Source organism: Prinia subflava, chromosome 2, assembly GCF_021018805.1.
Source record: "Prinia subflava isolate CZ2003 ecotype Zambia chromosome 2, Cam_Psub_1.2, whole genome shotgun sequence".
Taxonomy (NCBI): domain Eukaryota; kingdom Metazoa; phylum Chordata; class Aves; order Passeriformes; family Cisticolidae; genus Prinia; species Prinia subflava.
This window is the reverse complement of record NC_086248.1, coordinates 44642437-44663649: the sequence shown is the minus strand read 5'-3', so window position 1 is coordinate 44663649 and position 21213 is coordinate 44642437. Positions and strand designations below refer to the sequence as shown.

General features: G+C 44.6%; 1 protein-coding gene across 5 annotated transcripts in view; it reads right to left on the bottom strand.

Annotated features, from left to right (window-relative positions):
- Nucleotides 1–21213, bottom strand: part of SOBP (sine oculis binding protein homolog) — a 112067-nt gene that overhangs the window by 304 nt on the left and 90550 nt on the right. For 4 of the 5 annotated variants that reach the window (XM_063389747.1, XM_063389745.1, XM_063389748.1 and 1 more), the window contains 2 exons: nt 12305–14259; nt 5503–5546 (listed from right to left, as the gene is read on the bottom strand). In XM_063389747.1, coding sequence (XP_063245817.1) covers nt 12307–14259 — 1953 coding nt within the window. In that variant the 3' untranslated portion in view covers nt 5503–5546; nt 12305–12306. The remainder of the gene's footprint in view (nt 1–5502; nt 5547–12304; nt 14260–21213) is intronic. The other variant, XM_063389746.1, reaches the window with a different exon arrangement.

The window sequence follows — 21213 nt, the reverse complement described above, 5'->3', positions numbered from 1 at the left end:
CCACATTGCTGCAGAGGAAGATGGAGGAATTCCTGTGACAAAAAGCTGGAAACTGATATCATTATAGTTCATTCTCAACAACACCCTGGCAGTCATAAGCTCCTGAGTCTTGGTGCTTCTAGGGGCTACTGGGAGATACACCATTGCTTCGTGTGCTTCTACTTCCCTTGTTAGCTGGCCACATAAGCTACCTAGCAGGGAATGTTTCTTCTGTCGCCCTGCACAGTGAGCTTTGCACTTTGTCTCCTTGGATGGGATCTGCTGTCCCCTACAGATCTGGACTGAAACTCTGCAGTACTTATCAGCCTTAGTTTTGGTGCTGGGGCACATTTCCCTTCTCAGTCTGCTCCACAATCTCCCCTTCACACTGGCTCCTCTGCAATCCCTCTCAACAATGTGCCCCTTGCCAAACCTCCACCCTCCTTAAAGCAGAGACTGGAAGGCACATGGAATATGTCGACCAGCATAAACTTCCATGGCATGGAGACCACGATATCTAGGTTAAGGAGTAACGTTTATGCTTTCAGGCAATGTGCCCAGTGAGATGAGCTGCTTTGTGTGTACAGAGAGCTGTGAACAAGAACTAGACTGAGAATTGGGATGTATCCACCTACTAAGGTGAAGTACACGACTGCTTTCTGTCATATTTTTTGGCTTGGAGCCTTGGTGTAAAAAGGGAAGCAGAGAAAATAAACCTGTAATGTCTGTATGAAGCCTCACGCTGCTCTCTCTTTCCATACATCAACAGAAATAAATTTCCATGCCTCACTAACCAGTCTCATGGTACATGGTACAGCACAGACCAATAAGGGACTTGTGAGGGAAGGCATAAAGAAGTTCAGTGTCTCTTGATGCTTTCTGCCTGGAGCAGTCATCTAGCTGTGTAAGTTCTGTCTATTTTCCCCATGGTGCAGATGGACTCAGTGTAACAGGGTGTGCAGAGCAGCAAGAAGGGCCTTCCCTGTTGACTGGCTCATATGGCAGTAATCGTGTTTGATGAATGCATCTTTGTAGCAATCAAGCTACAAAATAAAAATCCGTATCAGGCAGAGCATGCAAAGTTCTATAAAGAAATGAGAACACACTAGTCATCACTGTTTCAGAGTTCAATGCTCTGCACCTCGTGCCAGCACTGCCGTGCATGACCAGCACAATAAAGTCAGCTATTTATATCTCCCCCAAAAAAACCCAAATTACTTTTAAGGAGAGCAACATATGCTCTTCACCCTAGCTGAACCTGATTTCAACACACATCAAATATTGCTGATCAGATAGAAAAATTGCATCAACCACAAAAGATTTTCATCGGGGTAAAGCCATGGAGTTGAGCTTATGGGAGTTGTGCTGAGGTAAGCACACTGGGTTTTGCTTGCTTTCCAAAGTCAAGTAGGGCTGGGCTGATCCTGGGTTGGAAGACCACCTAGAAGTTAGGGGCAGGCTGTAGTTCAAACCCAGGAAACAGCGTGGAAAAGATGAGGGAAAGAGAACAAGGAAGAAGGCTCACTTCTGCCCTACTGTTAACGTAGGGGGCAAGGAGAGTAACTCAACTGGATGATGACCCAGCTCGAGCAGGTGGCTTGGACGTTCATCTGTGTGGGCTCAGTGATGCAGTGCTTCCATGCAACAGGTGAGAGCTGCACTGGTGCCCTGCGTGGCTGTTAGTCAAAACCTGAGCAACCGGCAGCTGTGACACAGGCTGCACCCACACACACAGAGCTTCCTCTCTGGCTGATGCCTGACGTGAGGATTTAAATCCTTGCTCAGAGAAGCACTGAATTAGAGCATGGCAGGTCAATTTGGCAGCTCAGGCAAAGCCTCCCCACTCCTTGCTACCTCTCTGCAGCTACCCAGCTCTTTCCAGGTGCTGTTGCAGAGCTACAGCCCTTTGTCCTGTGGTGAGAAGCCTGGTCCTGCTTGGTGGAGCCAAGTGCTGGAAGTGTTCCTCACTTCCCTGCCCCTCCATGCTGAGGAGCTGGGGGGCTCAGCTGTGGGGACATGTCCTTCTTCTGCTCCCCCACACCCAAGCACTGATGCCTGTGTGTCTGCTGCCAGCACTGCCCCAGGAGCCAAGCATGGCAGCATGCTCCTGATGGCCACCAGAAACAGCTGCTTTCGCACAGTGCCCTCCCCAGGCACGTCCTGCTCCCTCAGAGGGGCCGTGTCACTGACATGGCTTTGCACTCATGCACACATCCAGACACACACACAGCTTTTTCCATGGTTGCTTCCCTGTCATTCCATGCCCCATTGAACATTTCTGTCTCCAGATTCACATCTTATTGTTTAGGAAAAATTAGAGACTGGGTGGGGAGGGCTGAAACAACTGTTGATGTGGACTGCTATGGCAGAGTTTCCATAATTTAGCACAGCACTTAATTCACCCAGACAATGAATGCTGATGTGCTAAAAGAGGCCTGGTTCATCTGGGACATGCATGGCTCTAGAGTAAAGGCACTACAATTATTTTCTCAGGGAAACTGCTCTGAAGATAAACCACAAGAGTGCAGCTAAAGTCAGCATGGGAGCAAGCTGAGCCCTGGAAACACTCAGGAATCATCTGTTACTTGTAATAGTTCTGTAATTTTCTAATTTTTTTTTTTTTTTTTTTTTTACAATTCTTAAAGCAGTTCAAGCTTCTTCATTAAAACCTTCCCCTTTGAATACTCTATGATTTATCTTTCCATGAGCTACGGGAAGGGATGTCACATTGCAAAAGACAGGGAGGACCTTTAGCACGAATGGGAAAACAAGCGGAGTCCTTAAGCACCAACTCTGGATTTCAAAGCTAGTGATTTCCTTCTGCTCTGACCTTGTAAGCTAAAGATCCTCCTCAGCTTTGGGTCACCTGTGGAACTCAGGCTCTCCCTTCTACCGAAACATGAGCTGCAGTCTCAGCAAACATTGTGACTTTAGGGAATGCACTGGGGAAGAGCCTGGGATTTGCCTTTTATGCGTAGGCAGAGGAAGTGGCAAGGACACCCCCAACTCTATGAATTGTTGCACCATTTTCTCCAGGCTGTTACTGACGGCGGGGGGGGGTCTCTGCTTTATATTCTCAGGCATTCCGAGGTATGTACATGGATCATGCAAAGAGGAAAACGCCATCACAGTTCTGGACTTCTAATCTCTACATTGGAATTGACCCCTAGGACAGACCACAGAGCCTGCCAGGGCCAGTGCTGATCTACACTGGGGTACTTGGGTGGGTCTCCACAACAACAAGGCAGCCCAGTCTCCCCCAGTTAGTGCAGCACCATGTGTTTGCCAGCCTTGTAAGTAATGTGCTTTGCCCCACCGGTGTGTAGATGTGGCAGAAGATACGATTTTTCTCTGGGAAAAAACAGCCAAATTTACAACAAATTCTCCCATTCTAAGCTGGGATTAAGTTGAAATTTTGCAAGGTATTTTTTAAAAAATAACAAAAAAGCAACCCCCTCCCACTAAAAGACCAAACCAAAAAACCAAATTGAACCAAACAAACCCCAAACTTAAAAACTGAAACAGAAGGTAAACCAAAATCCAGACCATTTCTACTCTCCTTTCCTGAAAACAGGCAACCACTATGATGTGATAACCCTTCTGTAAACCTCCAATTTTGTCTAAATCAGATTAGCAACTTCAACATGCGTTTCAGCAGTCTCCTGTGGGCCTAAACCACTGTTCCAAGGTTCCTCTCAATTTTCTTGTTCCACTTGATCTCTCCATTAAAACCAGTTAAACAGCCAGAGAAAGGCAATTTAACTGTGGGTAGTGGTATGGAGGATGGTGAGGATGAGTGTCTTGCTGAGCCACAACCTGTACCTCCCTGGGAGAGTCCTCGTCCTCACCAGGACTACACCTGGGCCTGGCTTTTTGACCTGAAATGTTATTGTGGGCCACAAAATTGTAACAATCGCAATAACAAAAGTTTCTGAAGCAGCAATGAACCTTCTTAGTGAAAAGTTTCAGCATGCTGTATCATGAAGCAATCAGCATTTTCCCATTTTCCCATTAGCAACTCCACTGTCCATAACCATCCAGGACTGCATGCCTGGCACTATCCCCACAGGGTTTCTCACTGGTTTTCACAGCCCTTGTTCTGGTTCTTTTCAGGTCTAAGCAAGAGCAGATGCAGACTCATCCAAAAGCAAGGGGGCGTGCTCAGGTGGCAAAATGTCGTGCTCACATGACAAAAATGTCATGTGGATTATCTTGTGGGAGAAAGAAGAGGAAAAACTCATCCAGAACACATAAGGAGCAAGTGGGTGAGACCTGGCAAAGACCTCAGTGCAGGGCCAGGCACCTTAGGGCATCTCCCTTATCCTCTGCTCTGAACTGGACACTGAAAAACCTGCATTGGGATCAAACACTGCTTTAGATTGTGTCTAGTTCTCACCCCAAGAAGAACAGGAACAATGTTTTTACCACCAAGATAACCATTTCAGCTATTATTGGTGAACTGCTTCAAATAAAACAGAATTGGCATTTTAACTGATCTTAGAAATTTAGGGTCAGAATTCAAATTTTCAGTGACTTCATCACGTATCTTTTCAAGTCATGTTCAAGATTCTCTCAGTTGGCGAATTCCTGTGGGAAAAGGCTTTTTTTTCTCCTCTTTTTGGATAAGGAACTTAGAAGAGGCAGCACAAGTTGTTCATGAAACCCTATAAATATTTGGAGCATAAGCAGGCAACATGAAGTTTTACATTTAACCACGTGAGCTCCAAATAAATGGCTGAAAATTGCTTTAACCATAGGTTTCAATATCAATCACCTGATGATGGGATACAGATCTTTCCAGAGAGGTCAGAACTCCATAGTTATTTCACTCAACACTAACCAATCCTGAAACCCTCTCTTTCTTAATTTTATTTTTTTAAAAAATATCTGCCTTCCTAGAAGATGATTAAATTACACAGCATGAAAGTCCAAAACTGGGACTGGAAGATGGAGCACAGCAGGGAGTATGGGTGTCCTCTCAGCAAACGCAGTTCAGCCTCTTTGCCTTTAGATAATTTGTTATTGAAGGTTGGCTCAAATTTAAGGCAGCAGTGTTTCAGAAACACTTGGAAAAGCAAGCCAGCTGCAGGGCAGATATCATTACAAATTGAGACACATGTTGTACAGGAATACCATTCTTTTCAAATACCAAAGTTGTGTCTGGGGAAGTAAAGCCATGCAAAGGAGTCGGAGGCAGGATCTGTAACGTGCCGAGGGCCTTCAACTTGCATTAGAGGCACCAAGCTCTGAGTGCACACAGTACTGAGCAGGATCAAGCCCAGATATTTTACCAGCTGTAATTTTCATGGTGGAAGCAAACATTAAATAGTTGAGGGTTCTGCAGAATGTTAGAGGTTACTTCAATTCACGACTCTCACGAGATGATCATGCACTTTTCCAAAGACAACTTTCAGTCCTGTGAGTGCACTGCAGCTCATTACCAAAATAATGTAAATAAGGTCATGATTAGTAGGTCTCAGCTGTGAGGCTTTGACTGGTGGAGGCACCCACAAACATGCTTACCTTTATGGGACCTAAAAATAGACCGGAGAGACTCAGCAGGTAATCTGGAAACAAAAATTCAGAAAGTCTTGCTTGCCACTGTCTGATTTCCTCCTGACTTCTCGCTCAAAGAGCTTTGTTTCTTCTTTGTTTCAATCTTTCACTGTGTTTTTTAAACAATAATTTAATTTTACCTTAAAATATATGGCTCACCTCTCGAGTGTGTCCAACTTTTTCACAACCACAGTCCTCAAAAGTGTTTTGCTCCTTTCTCTCCCACTTTCAGGTATAGCTTGTAATACTGTTAAATGGTTTATAAGCTCCTCACAGTTGTTCGGAGCTCACTGCTCTGCACTGAAGTTGGCCATAGTGTTTCAGGGTCAAGCTTCACAAAAGCTGTGAGGTGCTTAGCTCCTCATCAGATTCCAGTGGCAATCAGACACATACCATCCAGCATCTTGGCCCCTGCATGTCAAGGCAATCGATGTCTAGATGATGTTTTTACAAGAGTCTGTTTTACTATGCTCTTTGTTGTTAGGGACTCTGTATTTAATTATGAGTTGTGCTTTCCTCCCCACCCCCATAAAATTTCCCTGCATCACTGACTTCACTAGCACGACAGCACAAGGACAGGCTGATGAAGAGCTCAAGTCTCCCATAGGGCTGTTTCACACTTAACACTTTTCAGTGCAGCCAAACCTGCTTTGAACCAACTTAAATAAGAGGAGCATTTTAGACCTTATAGGTATGAAAGTACCTGATCAGTCTTTAAAGCCTGGCAAAGAATTATGAGCAACTCATTGTTTCAATATGAATGTGGGTTGTACCAACTTAGGGAATGGCACATTGCTTATTTCAGTTCAAATTATTATAATTTCATAAGACAATTAAAACTAATAATGGCAGTTAAGCACCAAAACTATCTCTGAAATTGGTGGTCTGAGGTCCTGGGAGCTGTCAGGTAGACTACAGTCTGTAGGGGTCACAGGCTCTTCAGGTTTCTGTGGGTCTGTCAATTGTGCTATGCCTTTTTTTGCTGTCGAGTTGTGGCCGTGTGTTTTGTTTGCCAACAGCCCTAGATGCTTATTACCTTTACAAATCAGTCCAGGTATAATTGTTTTCTAAATGGAGTTCAAGGATCAGATTTCATGGTTGAAACATGTGCCCTAGGAGGTTTTATAGAGAAGCAGGAGGAGCCCATCAGAAACAAGCACTTGCTCCTTTGATTCAAAGAGTGTGCGGTGATCTATGGCAGCGTACCACGAGCCTGCTATTTACTGCCACTGAGACGGAAGTTAGCACTCCCACACCCCGGCAGCAAGATGTGGGAGCTGAAAGCTACCCTGGAAGTATGTCATTTTATACCTCACTATTTTGAGAACCCTTCTTTTTTCTTTCCTTTTTTTTTTCTTTTCCCTGGGAAATCCTTTTTCAGATTTCATATACCTGAGAAGGTATACAGGCAATTTTGAAACATGAGATCACACTGCTAGAGTCAGGCAGCTCTCAAGGGCAAAGCTTCAGTTCCAAGCAAATGTGTTTAAGGCTTTGTGGTGTTGAAAGTCTTTCCTCTCCCCCTTAGGAGAAATGGAAAATTTCTGTAGGCTCATAAGAAGCCAGGTGAAGGAAAACTTCTGAAGCAGAAGAGTAGGTGTTGAGTGTATGAGTTCAATTACTCTGCTGATTTAAATTAGTTTGGCATCAGTGGAACTATATCCAGTTAAAATTAGCTAAGTCTCTGGCCCATACTACCATGTCAACAAAGATGACTAGCATAGAAATGTGTTCAAATATAGAAAAACTCTTCTCAAGTATATCTTTAAGGTCAAATTTTGTCCTGATCATAGCAAGCTGGGCAGAGGTAAGAAAGTTGTTGGTGGATAAGACACCACGGTGACAGAGGAGAGATAAAACCTCGTAGGCCAAAAAACCAAGGAGGTTAATAGCTATGCCCCTTGCCTCAGGAATCCAGATCAGAGCAAGAAATCTTGTGCTGGACCATTATGGGCAGAGGAGCTCAAAGGGGATATCTATTACTTCTGCTCTGAACTGAGTGTTCTGCATGCCATATATTTTTAAGAGTACAATGCATGGACCAGACAGCTGAAGATTTGGGCCTTTCACTCAGCAGATGCTGACCCTGGGATATACAGGTTGGCTCTGTAGGTAGAAATACATCTACTATTTCCATTATTTCTGGGAGAAATTCTGCTGTCCCAAGTGGAAAAACTCCTTCCTTTCCTGACCTCTCTGTCCCCAGCACAAGATTACTCAACAGATACACACATATGCACACACAGAAGCTAGATGTGAGTTTAGCATGTGCCACTTCATTTTTTCATTTAGTTTAACATAACTATCATGTTAAGTCCAAGCAGACCTCAGTGTTTTCATTTCTTTGCTTTAGGAAACATTGACATCAAAGCTAGCGGGTTAAAACTGATCCCACCAGGGCATAAAGCATGTAGGCAGGCAACACTAACACTGCTAATTTTAGAAACTCACATTGCTCAAACTTGAAAATATAACACTCAACAGAATATTCTTCGTAGCTTCATTCCTTTATCATAGCAGGACTTTGGCACTGAGACATCTTTTGATAGTTTTTCAAGTTGCATCAAGCTAGAACAGCTTGACAGTCTACATTCTGATGGAGAAACTAAACTTTAACATCAAGGATTATGTTGCTGATTAGCGTTTTCAATAATCAAGTAATTAGTACATTAAATAATCCAGAGATTGGCAACTTGCCTGAAAAGGTCACGCTTGCACTGATTTCTTTTTAGAGAGTCCATGTTACATGAATTCAATCTGTCTGTCCAGAACTCTAGCGTGAAAATATTTGGCTAATTTCCTTCTTGATACACAATTTGATGGGAAATAAAACCCAGGAAAAGCTGCACATTAGGGCAACATGTTCAGATTTTCCAATCTGTATAGGTGAGAAGCAAGAGAGAAAAAGACAGCTGGCTGGACTTATTTTCTCCCAGGTTAGTGTGGCCAGTGCTATCAATACAAACCTCTAAGGGCCCAAATCAACACATTTGTTAGTGCAGCTTCTATCCTCTTTGTAATTTATTAGCATTTCTATGCGGTTGGAGCCTCTCTTAAGGTATCCTCCCACAACTGGACTGCAGAAGGAAGAGGGTTTTATCTCCCTGCTTCCCGAGGCCTGGGCAGGAGGAACTAACCCATGGGCATGGCAGAGGTCAGGGCTGTGGTGCAAGAGGCTACATTGATGTTCTCCTCCCCCTGTTGCCCCCTCTGCATAGACACAGACAGGCTCTGAGCCTTGCTCAGTCCTCACAGGCAGGGAGGGAAGAAATCTAAGGCAGAGCCCTTTTGCTCCCCCCAGACTGGCTATGACCAGCAATGCTAAAATAGCGAGACAGGCTCTGCATGAAACCACACAGTCCTCACCTCAAATCAATCATCAGAACCGCACAAATCACTTGTGCATGCCTTGAGACGCTCAACACCCGCCCGCATTTCACTGAGGTACCCACTGGAATGAGATGGTTACCATGCTGTTCACTTCTGCAGAGTATTTGGGGTATCCTCTTTCCCTTGGAGCACATAAGGACCCTGGTCTCCCACATCTTCTGCACAGAGGCTACTTCTTTTCTTTTTCTGGAGGAACAAGGGGATGAACGCAGACTAATAACCATCACCATGCTGTGCTATGCTACTGCACAAGCCCCAGAAGTACGGCAGATACCTAGGCTGGGCTTCTTAACTTCCAATGTCTATGTGGAAATCTGTGTCTGTGCCAGTAACCCTAAGTTTCCCTCATTGCAGGCAGAAATAGGCACTCCTAGGGCACAACTCATCTGAGCTGTCTTAATTGTTCACTCTGGGATGAGCTCAGCTGTCTCTTTGAAGTGCCTCTTTCTCTAGGTTGATTTTAAAGAGAGTTTAGACAATTAGTTCAGCTGCATCTTTGTTACAGATGTCTGTATTGGGTCAGATTAATCTTGCCTGGCAACCTGAAAACTTTCCTGTAAGACAACTCTTACGCTGACGCAAAGAAATATGTAAAACTCAGGATGAAAGGGAAAATGGTTGTTCCTGAGTATAATCACAGTGGCAGCTATTGACATTTAGAGAATACAAAGGGCTGAGGACAGTAACTGAATGATAAAGAATCCTTGTCTTTCCAATGCAGTTTGTTCAGTTTGCCCACATTCTCTCTCAAATACTACCCATGAAGTCATGTCATGAATAATCACGTCAACAGGCAAAAATACACAACTTGGTGAAGCCAGAACTCTCTCTGAGGATTTAAGCTCTGGCTTTGAATGATACTACACTCCTCTTGGGACTGGGACCTTGAAGAGGCAGCATTGCTGCAGCCTGGATGGTCCAGGCAAGCAGAAGTGGATGGTAAGACCCAGCCTGTCTTTGACTACAGAGGAAGCCCATAAATGTGCAACTCTTCTAGCACTGTCTTGAAATAAGTAGCTATGAGGAGCTTCTACTAGGTGAGAAAGGAAAGGTTAACATTGGCTCTCCTAAAATTTAATAGGGAAAGGAAGAGTTAACTATGGCCCTCCTAAAATTTAATAAAAAGGATACAGCCAAATAGCAGCCTTCTCACTAGATCAAATCACTACCCCTAGGTAGAAGTCTGCAAACATTCATGAAGGGACTCTTTCAAGCTCCAGAGGTAACACTGGGGTTTCCAACAAAGATATCACTGCTGACGGACATACATTCCATACCTCAGGGGTGGGAAGGGGGATCCCCCCTAATAAGACCTGTGACTGTGTAAATATTTTAAATTTTCATTTGACTTCCAAGTTATTGCATGTGCTGATTACTAGTCCAAGAATGTGATAGTTGTCCTCTCATCTTATTAGTGTATCCTTTAAATGTGTCAGTACAGGCTGAGAGCAAAGAATAATGGTTGTGTTCCACTGAAGAAAGTAAATAAATGCTGTTGATGATCAAGGGAAGTAATGTTTCCAGCCCTGCAACCAGCACAGGGAATGCAGTGTTAACAACTGAGGAGGGAGTCCTGACTATACTGTATATCTTTGATGGTGCAATTAGCCCACACTGATGGAGCAGGGAGATACTGCAATGGCCCAGATTACACAGCCTGCTGCTGCTGTTTGTGGCTGTAGGTGCCAAACGCCACTGCAGTCACTATTTGTGCTACCAGGGACAGGGATTTACTGGAGGCTACAGAATATTCCATGGATTGTAATGAAATCTGGCATGTCACCAAGCCACATCCGGTGAACCATCAGTATTTTACTGCTGAACAGATTTCTTGCAACACCCACCATTTCCCCTTTTCTTGAAAGAACCTCTCCGTGCTTGTGAATCTAAATAAATTCCATTACAGTAGTTTTGTTAAGGGATGTACTCAGTGCAGGTAGCTCAGTGTGCAGCCGCAGTGCCAGCTGCAGGTTGAGCTCTGAGGGGCAGGAGCCCACGCCTGAGCACCAGGCAAGAGGATGGGAATGGGCACTGATCCTTTCCTTAAAAAAGGACACAGGGTGGCCAGACACTCACTCCCAACAACTGCCAGACGTTCCTGTGCTTAGACTGTGAGGGTATAAAAGGTAAAAAAGCCCAGGGGGTCCTTTGTTCTGGATCCCTACTCAAAGGCATAAGCTCGAGCTGTTATTTTGTTATTTATTTACTGCACCATGATGAAATTATTTTAAGGATTGGGATATCTGAGAACTCTGCTATGGAAAATCTGGCCCAGTGAGGAAACATGGTCTGATTGTGTGATTGTGGGGTGTGTAGCTGTGGAGGAGCTCCTGTCCCAGCTCAGGTGGGACCAGAGTGACTGCCAGAGCCATTCTTGGATGGTCAGACAGGGAAGATTGGTTAGACAGCTTCTCACTCACAGATTTGAAGCATCAGACACATACTATACTAAAGAGTTTTACAAAGACGTTATGCTATCAGAGGGATTCAGTAGGCTGGAAATTAGAAATTAATGAGGAGAGGTTTCTGCATCTGGAGCATTGTCCTTGGACAAGGCATGGAGGTTGGTCGAGTTACCTATATCTCTGCCTTGCTTTGCAGCCCTACCAGGGGCCACAAACATATACCAAGGACAGGGCTGGGGCAAATCTCAGCTGCTTTTCTAAGATGGGAAGCTTGTAGCAAAGGCAGATACCTCAGGCAAGGCAGTAAAGCCCCACGGTAGAGGTTTTGCTGCAGTAAGTTGTAATGGGCTGGTCCCAAACAGCAGGCAGTTCCTAAGCACCAGTACACAGGAAAGGAAAGCTCATGGAGAGGAGTTCAGTCTCCAGAGAACAGCTCAGTGGAAAGCCAGGGTGCAGTCTGGAGCTGCTGGAGGCAGACCAAAGTAAGATGGTTGGAGCTGACCGTTTGCTAAGTCTATTGGATCTGAGCAACCAGGAAGCTGCTCGGTCATCCAGCTCTGTGCTATGCTGCAGGGCAATTTCAGTCATCGTGAAGGCTTGAGCTGCTGTGTACCTCAGCTGGAATAAGTAAGCAGATTAATGGCCCAGACCTGCACCATATTCTAGGCAGAAAACCACTGACTTTGACATACACAGCACAATAACTTCACAGCCAGAACCATCACGATATGTTCTGTGAGCAAAAGTGTAATGAGGCTGCTGATGAATGGAGTACTGACAAGTACAGATGCGATACCACACAGAAAACAATACTAAAAACAATACTAAACCAAATACCAATAGTTTTCTGAAAGCGCTCATAAATTGGAAATTGTATCTTTTTGTTTCATAAAGGCCACATCCACATGAGTTTGACCTCATACCTGAAAATACTGAATTCTATTCACACAGAAGGCAGTAGCGATTACACAAACCTTTACTTATTCTGATTTCGAATTCGGAGACACCTCCTTTTCAATGGTGGCTCCAGATCCTCTGGCCCTGTGCTGAGCATTGGCGTTGAGATAATGCACGGCGCAATAGCAGTCTTTTCTGCTGGTTTTGGCACAGGCTGGATCACGCAACCTGTCTTGGGCAGCATCCTCAAAGCGTATGCATGGTCCTCGTCTGCTGGATTGTTAAGGTTCGGGTCCTGTTTGTCTCCCCCAGCCAGGGGCTCTTCCCCACTCTTCTTGCCAGCATCTCCCTCAAGGTGGCAGTTTGACGCACAGTTGTTCTCCTTCACGGACTCCAGCTCGCTCACTGCCAGCTCCTCCGGGGGCTGGGGCTTCTTCGGCTCCTGGGGCGGCTCCGGGTTCTTGGAACCCTCTGTGCTCTTTGTGCCATTCACAATGACGTTGCACACCGCTGCGCCAGCTTCCAGTCCTGGTGTGCCAGAGGCCAAGGAGACGGGACAGCAGTGAGCTCCGTCACTGCACGGTAACGTTTTTGAGTCAACTGGGCTGCAATTGTCCCTGCAGTCACTGCAGTTCCTTTTGTCTGAGCTACCAAAAGCCAAATTTACAACACTGTTAGGTTCGCGTTCAACTTTCACTTGGGCATGTAGGGCCCTGTGGATGACATTGTGAAGCCTAGACCGGTGGCCTACTGTTAGGTCTATCACACCGTCCTGTGGACCCTGTAGCACACTGGGGAAACCGAATTTACTGTTCATCGGACTGCTAGGTCTGACAGTCAAATCAACAACTTCATTTTTACTGTGCTCCTGAAGCACTTTAGCTTGATTAAGGGACTGGCCTGAGCAGCTCGGTGATGAGTCAGAGGATTTGGATGATCCTTGCTTTGACTCTCGAGGGGATGAAGAGCTATTGGTTGGCTTTGCCCCAGGCGTCTCGCTGGAGGTACTCGGAATGAAGCTTTCACCATTGCTGGAGAAGCCATTGGGGGGTTTGGAGTCATTGATGTGAGGGATGGGGATGGGAATGGGGATGGGAACAGGCAAAGGGACAATGACAGGATATGGCACTAGTAGAGTTGGGGGTGGCACCAGCGGGGCAAGGGACGGCAATCCGAAGTTCATCATCTGTGGCATAGGCATAGGGCCATTTGGCATCATGCTGACAGGGGGGAAGGGAAGACTGGGCAAAGGAGCTCCGGGAGGGGGAGGTGGCAACAAGCCAGGAGGATTCCCAGGCATGGTAGGTGTTGTGGGAGGATGGATATGGGGGGAAAGCATTGGCCTGTGCATGGGGCTAGAGGTGGGACCCATATTTCTGGGACCACCTGGTGGGGGACCGATTCCAGGAATCATTGGATTTGACAGAGGGCTGTTAGGATTTGAGGCATGGTGAGGTGGCCCACGAATAAATGGTGGACGGATTTGCTGCATAATTTGCTGTTCCATGAATATGGGCAGAGGAACTGGCCCACGGTTTGTCATCACCATGGGAGGACTGCGAGGTGGGACACCAATTGGAGGCACAATACTAGCAGGTGGCTGGACAGAAACTGGTGGAATATTTGGATTCTCACTGATGGGAATAGGTTTGGGAACTGGCGTGGGGATTTTAGTGACAGAGCAGTTGGCAGTGTCAGATGGAGAGGCAGTGGTAGACGCTGATGGTCCAGGGCCTTGAATTTGGCCAGCTGCAGACGCTGGGGATGGGGCTTTTCTCCGAGCATCTGCTAGCGGTATATTCCAAGAATCTGGAGTCAGCAGCTGCACCCCAGTGCCTTCTGCTTTATTTTCGACTGGAGGATGTAATGTACTGCACAGTCCAGCTGGAAGATTGGCCTGTGTCTCTTTGTAGAAAATGTCCATTTTGTACTGATTGAGACATTTTGCACTGCAGAACTGAAGCCTTCTTTCCCCGTCCCCAAAATCCAGATACTCTTTTGTGTGTCTTATGTGCTTACACCAGTCACATACCTACAACACAGTAATAAAATCAAATCAGGTAAGAAAAGCAATCTTCTCTCCATAGCGTTATTTTAAAAGCAATTTCTCAGTTGCTAAACACATTATTTTTCTATCAGGAAAAAAGAAGTTACATTTGTGAAAATGGCACCTTTTTTTTTCTCCAATATATTAATGAATTGAATGCCACTCCCTTTTCTGGCTCCTATGATCTCAGCTCTACATTATATGATGCATTATACATCTTAAACCCATAGCACAAAGAAGAATCCTCAGCTGGCATGAAGTGTTGTAACACACATATGTAAGTAGGCAAATTCCATATGAGTATGGCTGCGATTACTCCTTGGTGGTAATCTAAGCACGCCTGTGCCATCTGAGATGCCATACTACACAAGGAGTGCAAGAACTGGAAAAGGACTCAGAAAATTGCTGGAAATGAATGCAAACCATTTTCTGCTAAACTGCAGCACACAGTAACATTTAGTATTCTACTAAAGGTATCAAATAATAAGTTGGAAAGAGTGTGATATTTCAAAATGGCATCACAGAGCAAAATGCATCATTGATTCTTTGCCCTTCGTTCCAAGGAGAAACTTGGAAAGAGTCAGGATATTTGTGTAAGGTTCAAATAGTCCCTATTTGTGATGTTTCAGCAAGCTGGAATTATTTTCTGAGCTGTTTGCCCACTTTTGTGTACAAGTCACTTTGAGTAAAACTTCTTGGCAAGCAAGGACCTGTTTAGCAACTTCTCAAATACTACAGCAAAAAGTTTGCATTGCAGACTCAATTTTGTTTTGTTTCTCTGCTTTCCATTTAATCCTTTTTTATGTTGCTATTGGTGTGGTGAAGGCACAGCCAATTTTTTAAAAAAATAAGGCTGCAGAACTAATTAAGCTGTGAAAGGTTTTCCCAGTTGTAAACCACTAGAAACCAAAGTTCAAAAAATAGTCATTCTAGGCTTCAGAATGCATTACTTCAGAGAAATTATTGTGATTTCATTAACACATTAATTTTGCAACACCAACAGCTCTCACAGATGGTGAAGACATGATCTACAATTCAAATATGACTCTTGTTTGCACAAATGCCTTTCCTTCATATGGCATTTTAAACAAGAATTAATATGAGTAATCTTGCCATAGCTATAAACAGATAAACAGATGTCAGATTTTTCAGTGCCTCACTTTTTTGACAGAATTTTACACACACAAACCGCCCCCCCCCCCCCCATTTTTGTCATTTATATTAGTTCTCAAAATACTCCCTGACAGTGATTTTTGGGGCTTTCTATAAGCATGTTGAGCCTATGACCATGTCATAATATATCCTGGTATTGTTTGTTCTGCCTTTTCCAAATAGCCCATATTAGCTTGTTTTGAAGTGACTCTATCTTTTGAACAAAGAAAAAAAATGCACTAAAAATACCCAAAGAAGACTATGATTGTGAAAAGACTGCATTAAAAGGATAATTAATTTTAATAACTATTGGCCATATAAACAATTCAAAACAACATATGCTGGGCATCTGATTACCCATCTCATTTAACTCTCAGCTTTCCTTTAATATAAACAGAGGCGACATTCTTGAGTTTTCAGTAATATATCTTTAATGTATATAGACACACACACACTCTCTATGCTATGGCTATTAGCCCATTTAACTCCTTGACCTTTTGGCCATCCCGTCAGGTTGTTGTTCATTTCCCTCCTGCTTCCCTCCCCATTCACACACACGTGCACACACTCTTTTATTCCAACATGTATATCAAGCTAAATAATCAATTGAGAAGTAGCAACTCCTAAGTCAACCCTGAAGTTTGGGAATGCAGGGCCCAGATTTTTAGCTTGGGCATACAGACACTGTGAGATAAAGCAGAGGAGGTGCTGGTGCTACTCGGCGCACGTGGCATCAGCAAGGGAGTATTTTCAGCATGGTGCCCCATGGCAAGAAAGGAAATATCCCAGAGCAAACTAGTCCAGCCCTGCATTGAACACACAGTCACAGTGTCACACCCTGAAATATGTGGACAAAAAGGCTGTCAAACACACAGAACTGTTAAGATAAATGCCTGCACTGCCATGGTGCAGGCATCCCCCCAGGCATGGGGCAGATGGGAAAGCGGGAGTGTGGCAAGCAGGGCAGAGGGGACAATCCCACTTCCAGCAGCTCCTGGATTTTATCAAGTATTAGCTCTCAGTCTGCTCCCCACAGGAAGGCTTGGTGGCCATCACAGACAGCCCTGGAGCTTGTGCTGCACATACTGCAAACATGCAGCAGTGGGCACCGAACCATCCCACACACTTGGCATGGGTGTGCGTTTTGCCACTCACCTGGCAAGCCAGCACACATCATGGAACCATCCTATAATCAATCTCCTGGATCTCCTGGATCAATCTCCTTGTCACTGTTTTTGAAGCAGACAAAAGGGGAATTTGTGAGCCTACACCAGGAGGTAATAGTACATTATTTAACTCAGTGGAGCTGCTGAATTTACCTTAAAGTGATTTCTGAGTGAGAGCTTACTGTTGTAGCCACAAAATGTTATATATTTTGCATGTATGGAATGGGGATGTATTCAACCACAGTCCTCCTGCTGCTTGCAGAATATGCTCTTGCCCCAAGGGCTGGCAAAGATGCAGAGAGTCTCCACATGTACCCCAAGAGCTGTACAAAGAGGCACGAGGAGCTCCCAGACAGCTCCTGAGGCAAGCTGGGGCAGGATGAAGCCCACCCTGGTCCATCACCATCTATTTGCAGTGGAAAGACAAGAAGGAGAGTGGCCTCAGAGGTGTCTGCAGTAAAAAATGGTGCAGGACTTCAGGTGCAGCTGCAGTGAAGACTTGCCTTTCCTTTGGGACAAGGAAGTAAACCACCTCATAAGCCCGCTGCCAAAGAAGCACCTGAGAAATACGAGAGAGTAAACCCAGTCTCCTTATCTTTCTAGAAAGAGCCCCATCCGTGCCCTTAGTTAAACGGACTGAAAGAGAAATATAGCCCCACAAAAAAAATGTGACATCTTTTCTAATAATTTAATTTTATTAGTTAGCATTTGAAAAATTCACTGAAACATTTCACTGTATTATTGCTGTATTGATTTGTTTATCTCCAGCAGGCTCCTGAGTCTCTCCTGGCTTAACAAATATTTTCTCTTCCTTGGTAAAATATTTAGAAATCCTGCTTACAAATTCTCTACTGATTTCTCCAGTTTTCGATAACTCACTAAGGAATAAGAAACGCTGATGCATGCCTGCCTCACTCACATATTGATCAGAGACTCTTCTGTATATTTTATCACTAGATAAAATTAATTAAAGCCAGAGAAATTAAAGGCAGCAAATCTGTTCCTCTGAATACCCTGCATAGACCAAATAGTCAATAAATATCTCATAGATTTCATGCAATATCTCAAAGTCTTGAAGCTACAACATCAGTGAAAAATGTCCATCTTCTACATTCATGTATTTCATAATTTTCTTTTGTTTTTTCTTTCATTCTTTTTATTTACATAAGCAATCAGTCTGTGCTGCTTAGTTAAGATAAAAGGTATAAAAATGTGGGACTCATATGCAGGTAGTATGACACCTCACAATACCATACTAAAAGGCAGAAAAACAGTCTCTACAACAATGAGGAAATTACTGGAAGAGAAAAAAATGTCACTTAAGAATTAATGAATCAAGTCTGTCTTACAGAATTGATCATTTAAGATGAGGTCAATGAATTTACGATACAAATGGCTATATCACTAGAGGTAATAAAATGGAGCAATATCATTCATTTCACATCTAACTAATGACACGCTCAGAGTAATTACAGATTTCTTCTAAAAGCCTACACTGATTAGTTCAGATGTGATAGGTGAAACATATCTATCTCTCCATTCAATAAAATAACTTTTTCTTATCTGTAGAACACACAACTGATGTCTTATTTTTTTAAGTACTGCATTCTGTACAGAACACCACTGTTCTTCACAACCAGCTCAGGATTTCTCTGCTCATGTATTCCCTTTCCTTTCCTTTTCCTGCCTCATCCCTTCCCTTCATTGTACAACCAAGAGAAGATCTAAACTGTTGCAGAATGCTTGTTAATGCTGCACACGGGATTTGGTACTGCTTACACGTGGGAGCAGCTCCGTGGGCTTCAGTGGGATTAGTCACAAGCATTAATGCTGTGGGACCATGTTTGGAGGGCCTGACCCAGCACCAGTGGAAAACAATGAGGAGACTCCTTTTTAATGCAAGCCATCGGCTTTAGGTCTCCTGCTTATCACTGGCCCCTGCTCACCCTGGAGTCATCAAGAGCTTTGTTCCCAACCTCAACAGCAGCAGAGGCACAGACAGGGATTTTGGAAGGAACTGCAGAACAAATATCCGTGAAGAAAATAAATGTTGTGAGACTGAGTTACAGACACTTCCTAACAAACACAGGCAAAGACACCATTTTGAACATTTCTACCAACAGGAAGTTGGACCAGTAGCGGTGCCGTTGACAATGAGCATGAACATTTCCAAGATACAAAACTTGCAAGGTGCTAACAGATCCCCTATGCACCTTCATCTCCCTTGGAAAACACTTCTAGGACTGCTCTGGGGGAAGCACACTTCACACCAGAAATGCCAGAACATGAATCCTGAATGACAGAAAGATCAGTAATAAGATAATGCCCTATCTCATTCAGCTGTAATGCAACAACCCTCAAGAAGATTAAATTTACCTAACTGGGGCATATCCAAGGCTAAACAACAGAATGAACATTCCTTCAGTACATTTAATGTATTTATATTTCGGTGGCAGGTTGCCAGTGTGCTACTTATAAGCTCAATGGCTTGGTATCATTTATCCGCTTTCCTGTGCAACACAGAGCAATCCACACCAGGAGACAACTCAGAAGACACTGCATCAGCAGAAACACAACTCGTGCCCGATACGGGAACACCGAGGAAGCCAGGGCTGAGGGATCCTGTAACGCTCATCTGTCTCTAACAAAGAGCGGGAATAAAGCCATTCCTGTTGGCATCCGTGTCTTTATTTTGATAGAAACATCCAAAGTGGAGTCCAGACATGGCCACGAGGCTGCCTTGCAGGCACAACACAGGATCCTGCTGTGCCTAAAAGGGCTGCACTCGGACTTTAGGCACCAGGTAATTAATACTTAAATCAACTGGCTGTCAAAGGCAGGCACCAAGTTCACACATCGGTGCAGTCCACCACTAACCTTTGAAGAATAATTAGTATCAGACAATACCTCATTAAGAAATACACATGGCAAAACCCATTTGCAGAGGTATTTACATCAGCCCTAGAGAAACCAGGAAAGAGTAGCAATGGAAAAAAACGCTGCTGCGATGAAAAGGACCCTGTGCCTCTTACACAGTGCTTTGGATGCCTTTCAGCTCCATGGTAAAGCTTAGCAAGAGGACACAAAGTGGTCACTAGGGCAAAGACATGCCATTTTCAGCTTCTCCAGAACTAGAGGGTGACTGACAAAGCTCCTGTCCTTGCTCAAGACAACGTCACTGGGGTATGTCTTGCATGACGGAGGGCTGAATCACATCTGAGGACCAGGCTTTTATCAAAGATGCTGAACAGATGCTGAAGATTATCAAAGACTCACTTCTTGGCATAAAATCCATGTATTTGACTTTGCTGAGTAGTTCCTACTTCCTTTTCTCACTGTGGTATCCAAGTGCTGTCTCTTTATATATGTTCAGGCATATGTTCTGACTTCATGAACACCACTGCACATTTCCTATATCCTGTTCCGGCCCTCGTTGCCTTTCCTTTTAGCCCAGACTGGTCCTGGAAGGGTCTGGGAAGTTCCCTGTACTGCAGCTCAGCCAGGATGTGCGAGGCATGAAGGCAGAGGCTCCCACCCAATCCCAAAAGACACAAGGGGAGGACACAATGCCTCTCCCCTGCACACCCTCCTGCTTTGCAGCCCAGTGAGAACCTGACACACCAACCATATGTTTTTCAACAAGGGCTCAAGTTTTTTGAAGTCTGCCAAACACTGGACACAGGAAAAATCTAGAAATTAAGAAGTGGCTAGAAACACACATACAGAGGTTTCCGGTATACAGTCAAATGAATCACAACTAGTGTTCTGACATACAGCTCAGATACAATCTTTGCAGAACACCCAGCAGCCACTACAGCATGGACACCAAGGCACCTTGGGATCCAGGCCCCTTGCAAGGCTGTGAGCATTCCTGGCAGGACACTAGGGGAAAATTCAGTCAGTCAGAAGGAAAGAAACCTAGATCTGTGTGTCCTGCAGGACTGTGTACCTAACTGTCCCTAAAGGAGTGTGAAACCTCTCCTCTGCTGTCCTCAACAGCTCCCCAAGCTTCTTGGGCAATGTGGCTATCTGCACCCTCCCTTCCTTTCTCCATTTATCCATCAACAAGGCTTCTCTTCAGAGCAGGTCACCTAAAAGGTAATCCTCTCATAGATCCCACCTGCAATGCTAATCCTGCAAATGGCCCTGTTTCTGCAGTCTGTTGCCTGATTAAGAACAGAGAAGCTTTGGGGCAAGAGCTGTACCTCAACCATTGATGTATCCAACACTTGTGAGCACAGAGAAGCTGTGGCCCCAGTGGAGCTCTGGGTCAGACTGACACCTCCTGCAAACATCAGTTTGGGTCTGTATCAATCTTCACCTCCTCTTCTGCTCACCTTCTGAGGGTAACCCGCTGCAGAACAGCCTCTCAGGAGCAAAAGCCCCCACGGGTATCTGAGGGCACGGCTCAGTTCTTAGCACACACACCGATTTGTTTGACACGAAGATTGTTCCAAGGCATTAAAGTTCTCTTTTAGCATTTCCTGACTCAGAAAAAGACAAATATGAAGAAGAGCAAGGTAGGCACACTGCCATTCCAGTTGAGAAGGTGGACAGGTGAAGATCTGCGGAGGACACGGCCATGCTCAGAAGAATGGGTGAGGAAGAAGTGGATAGTATG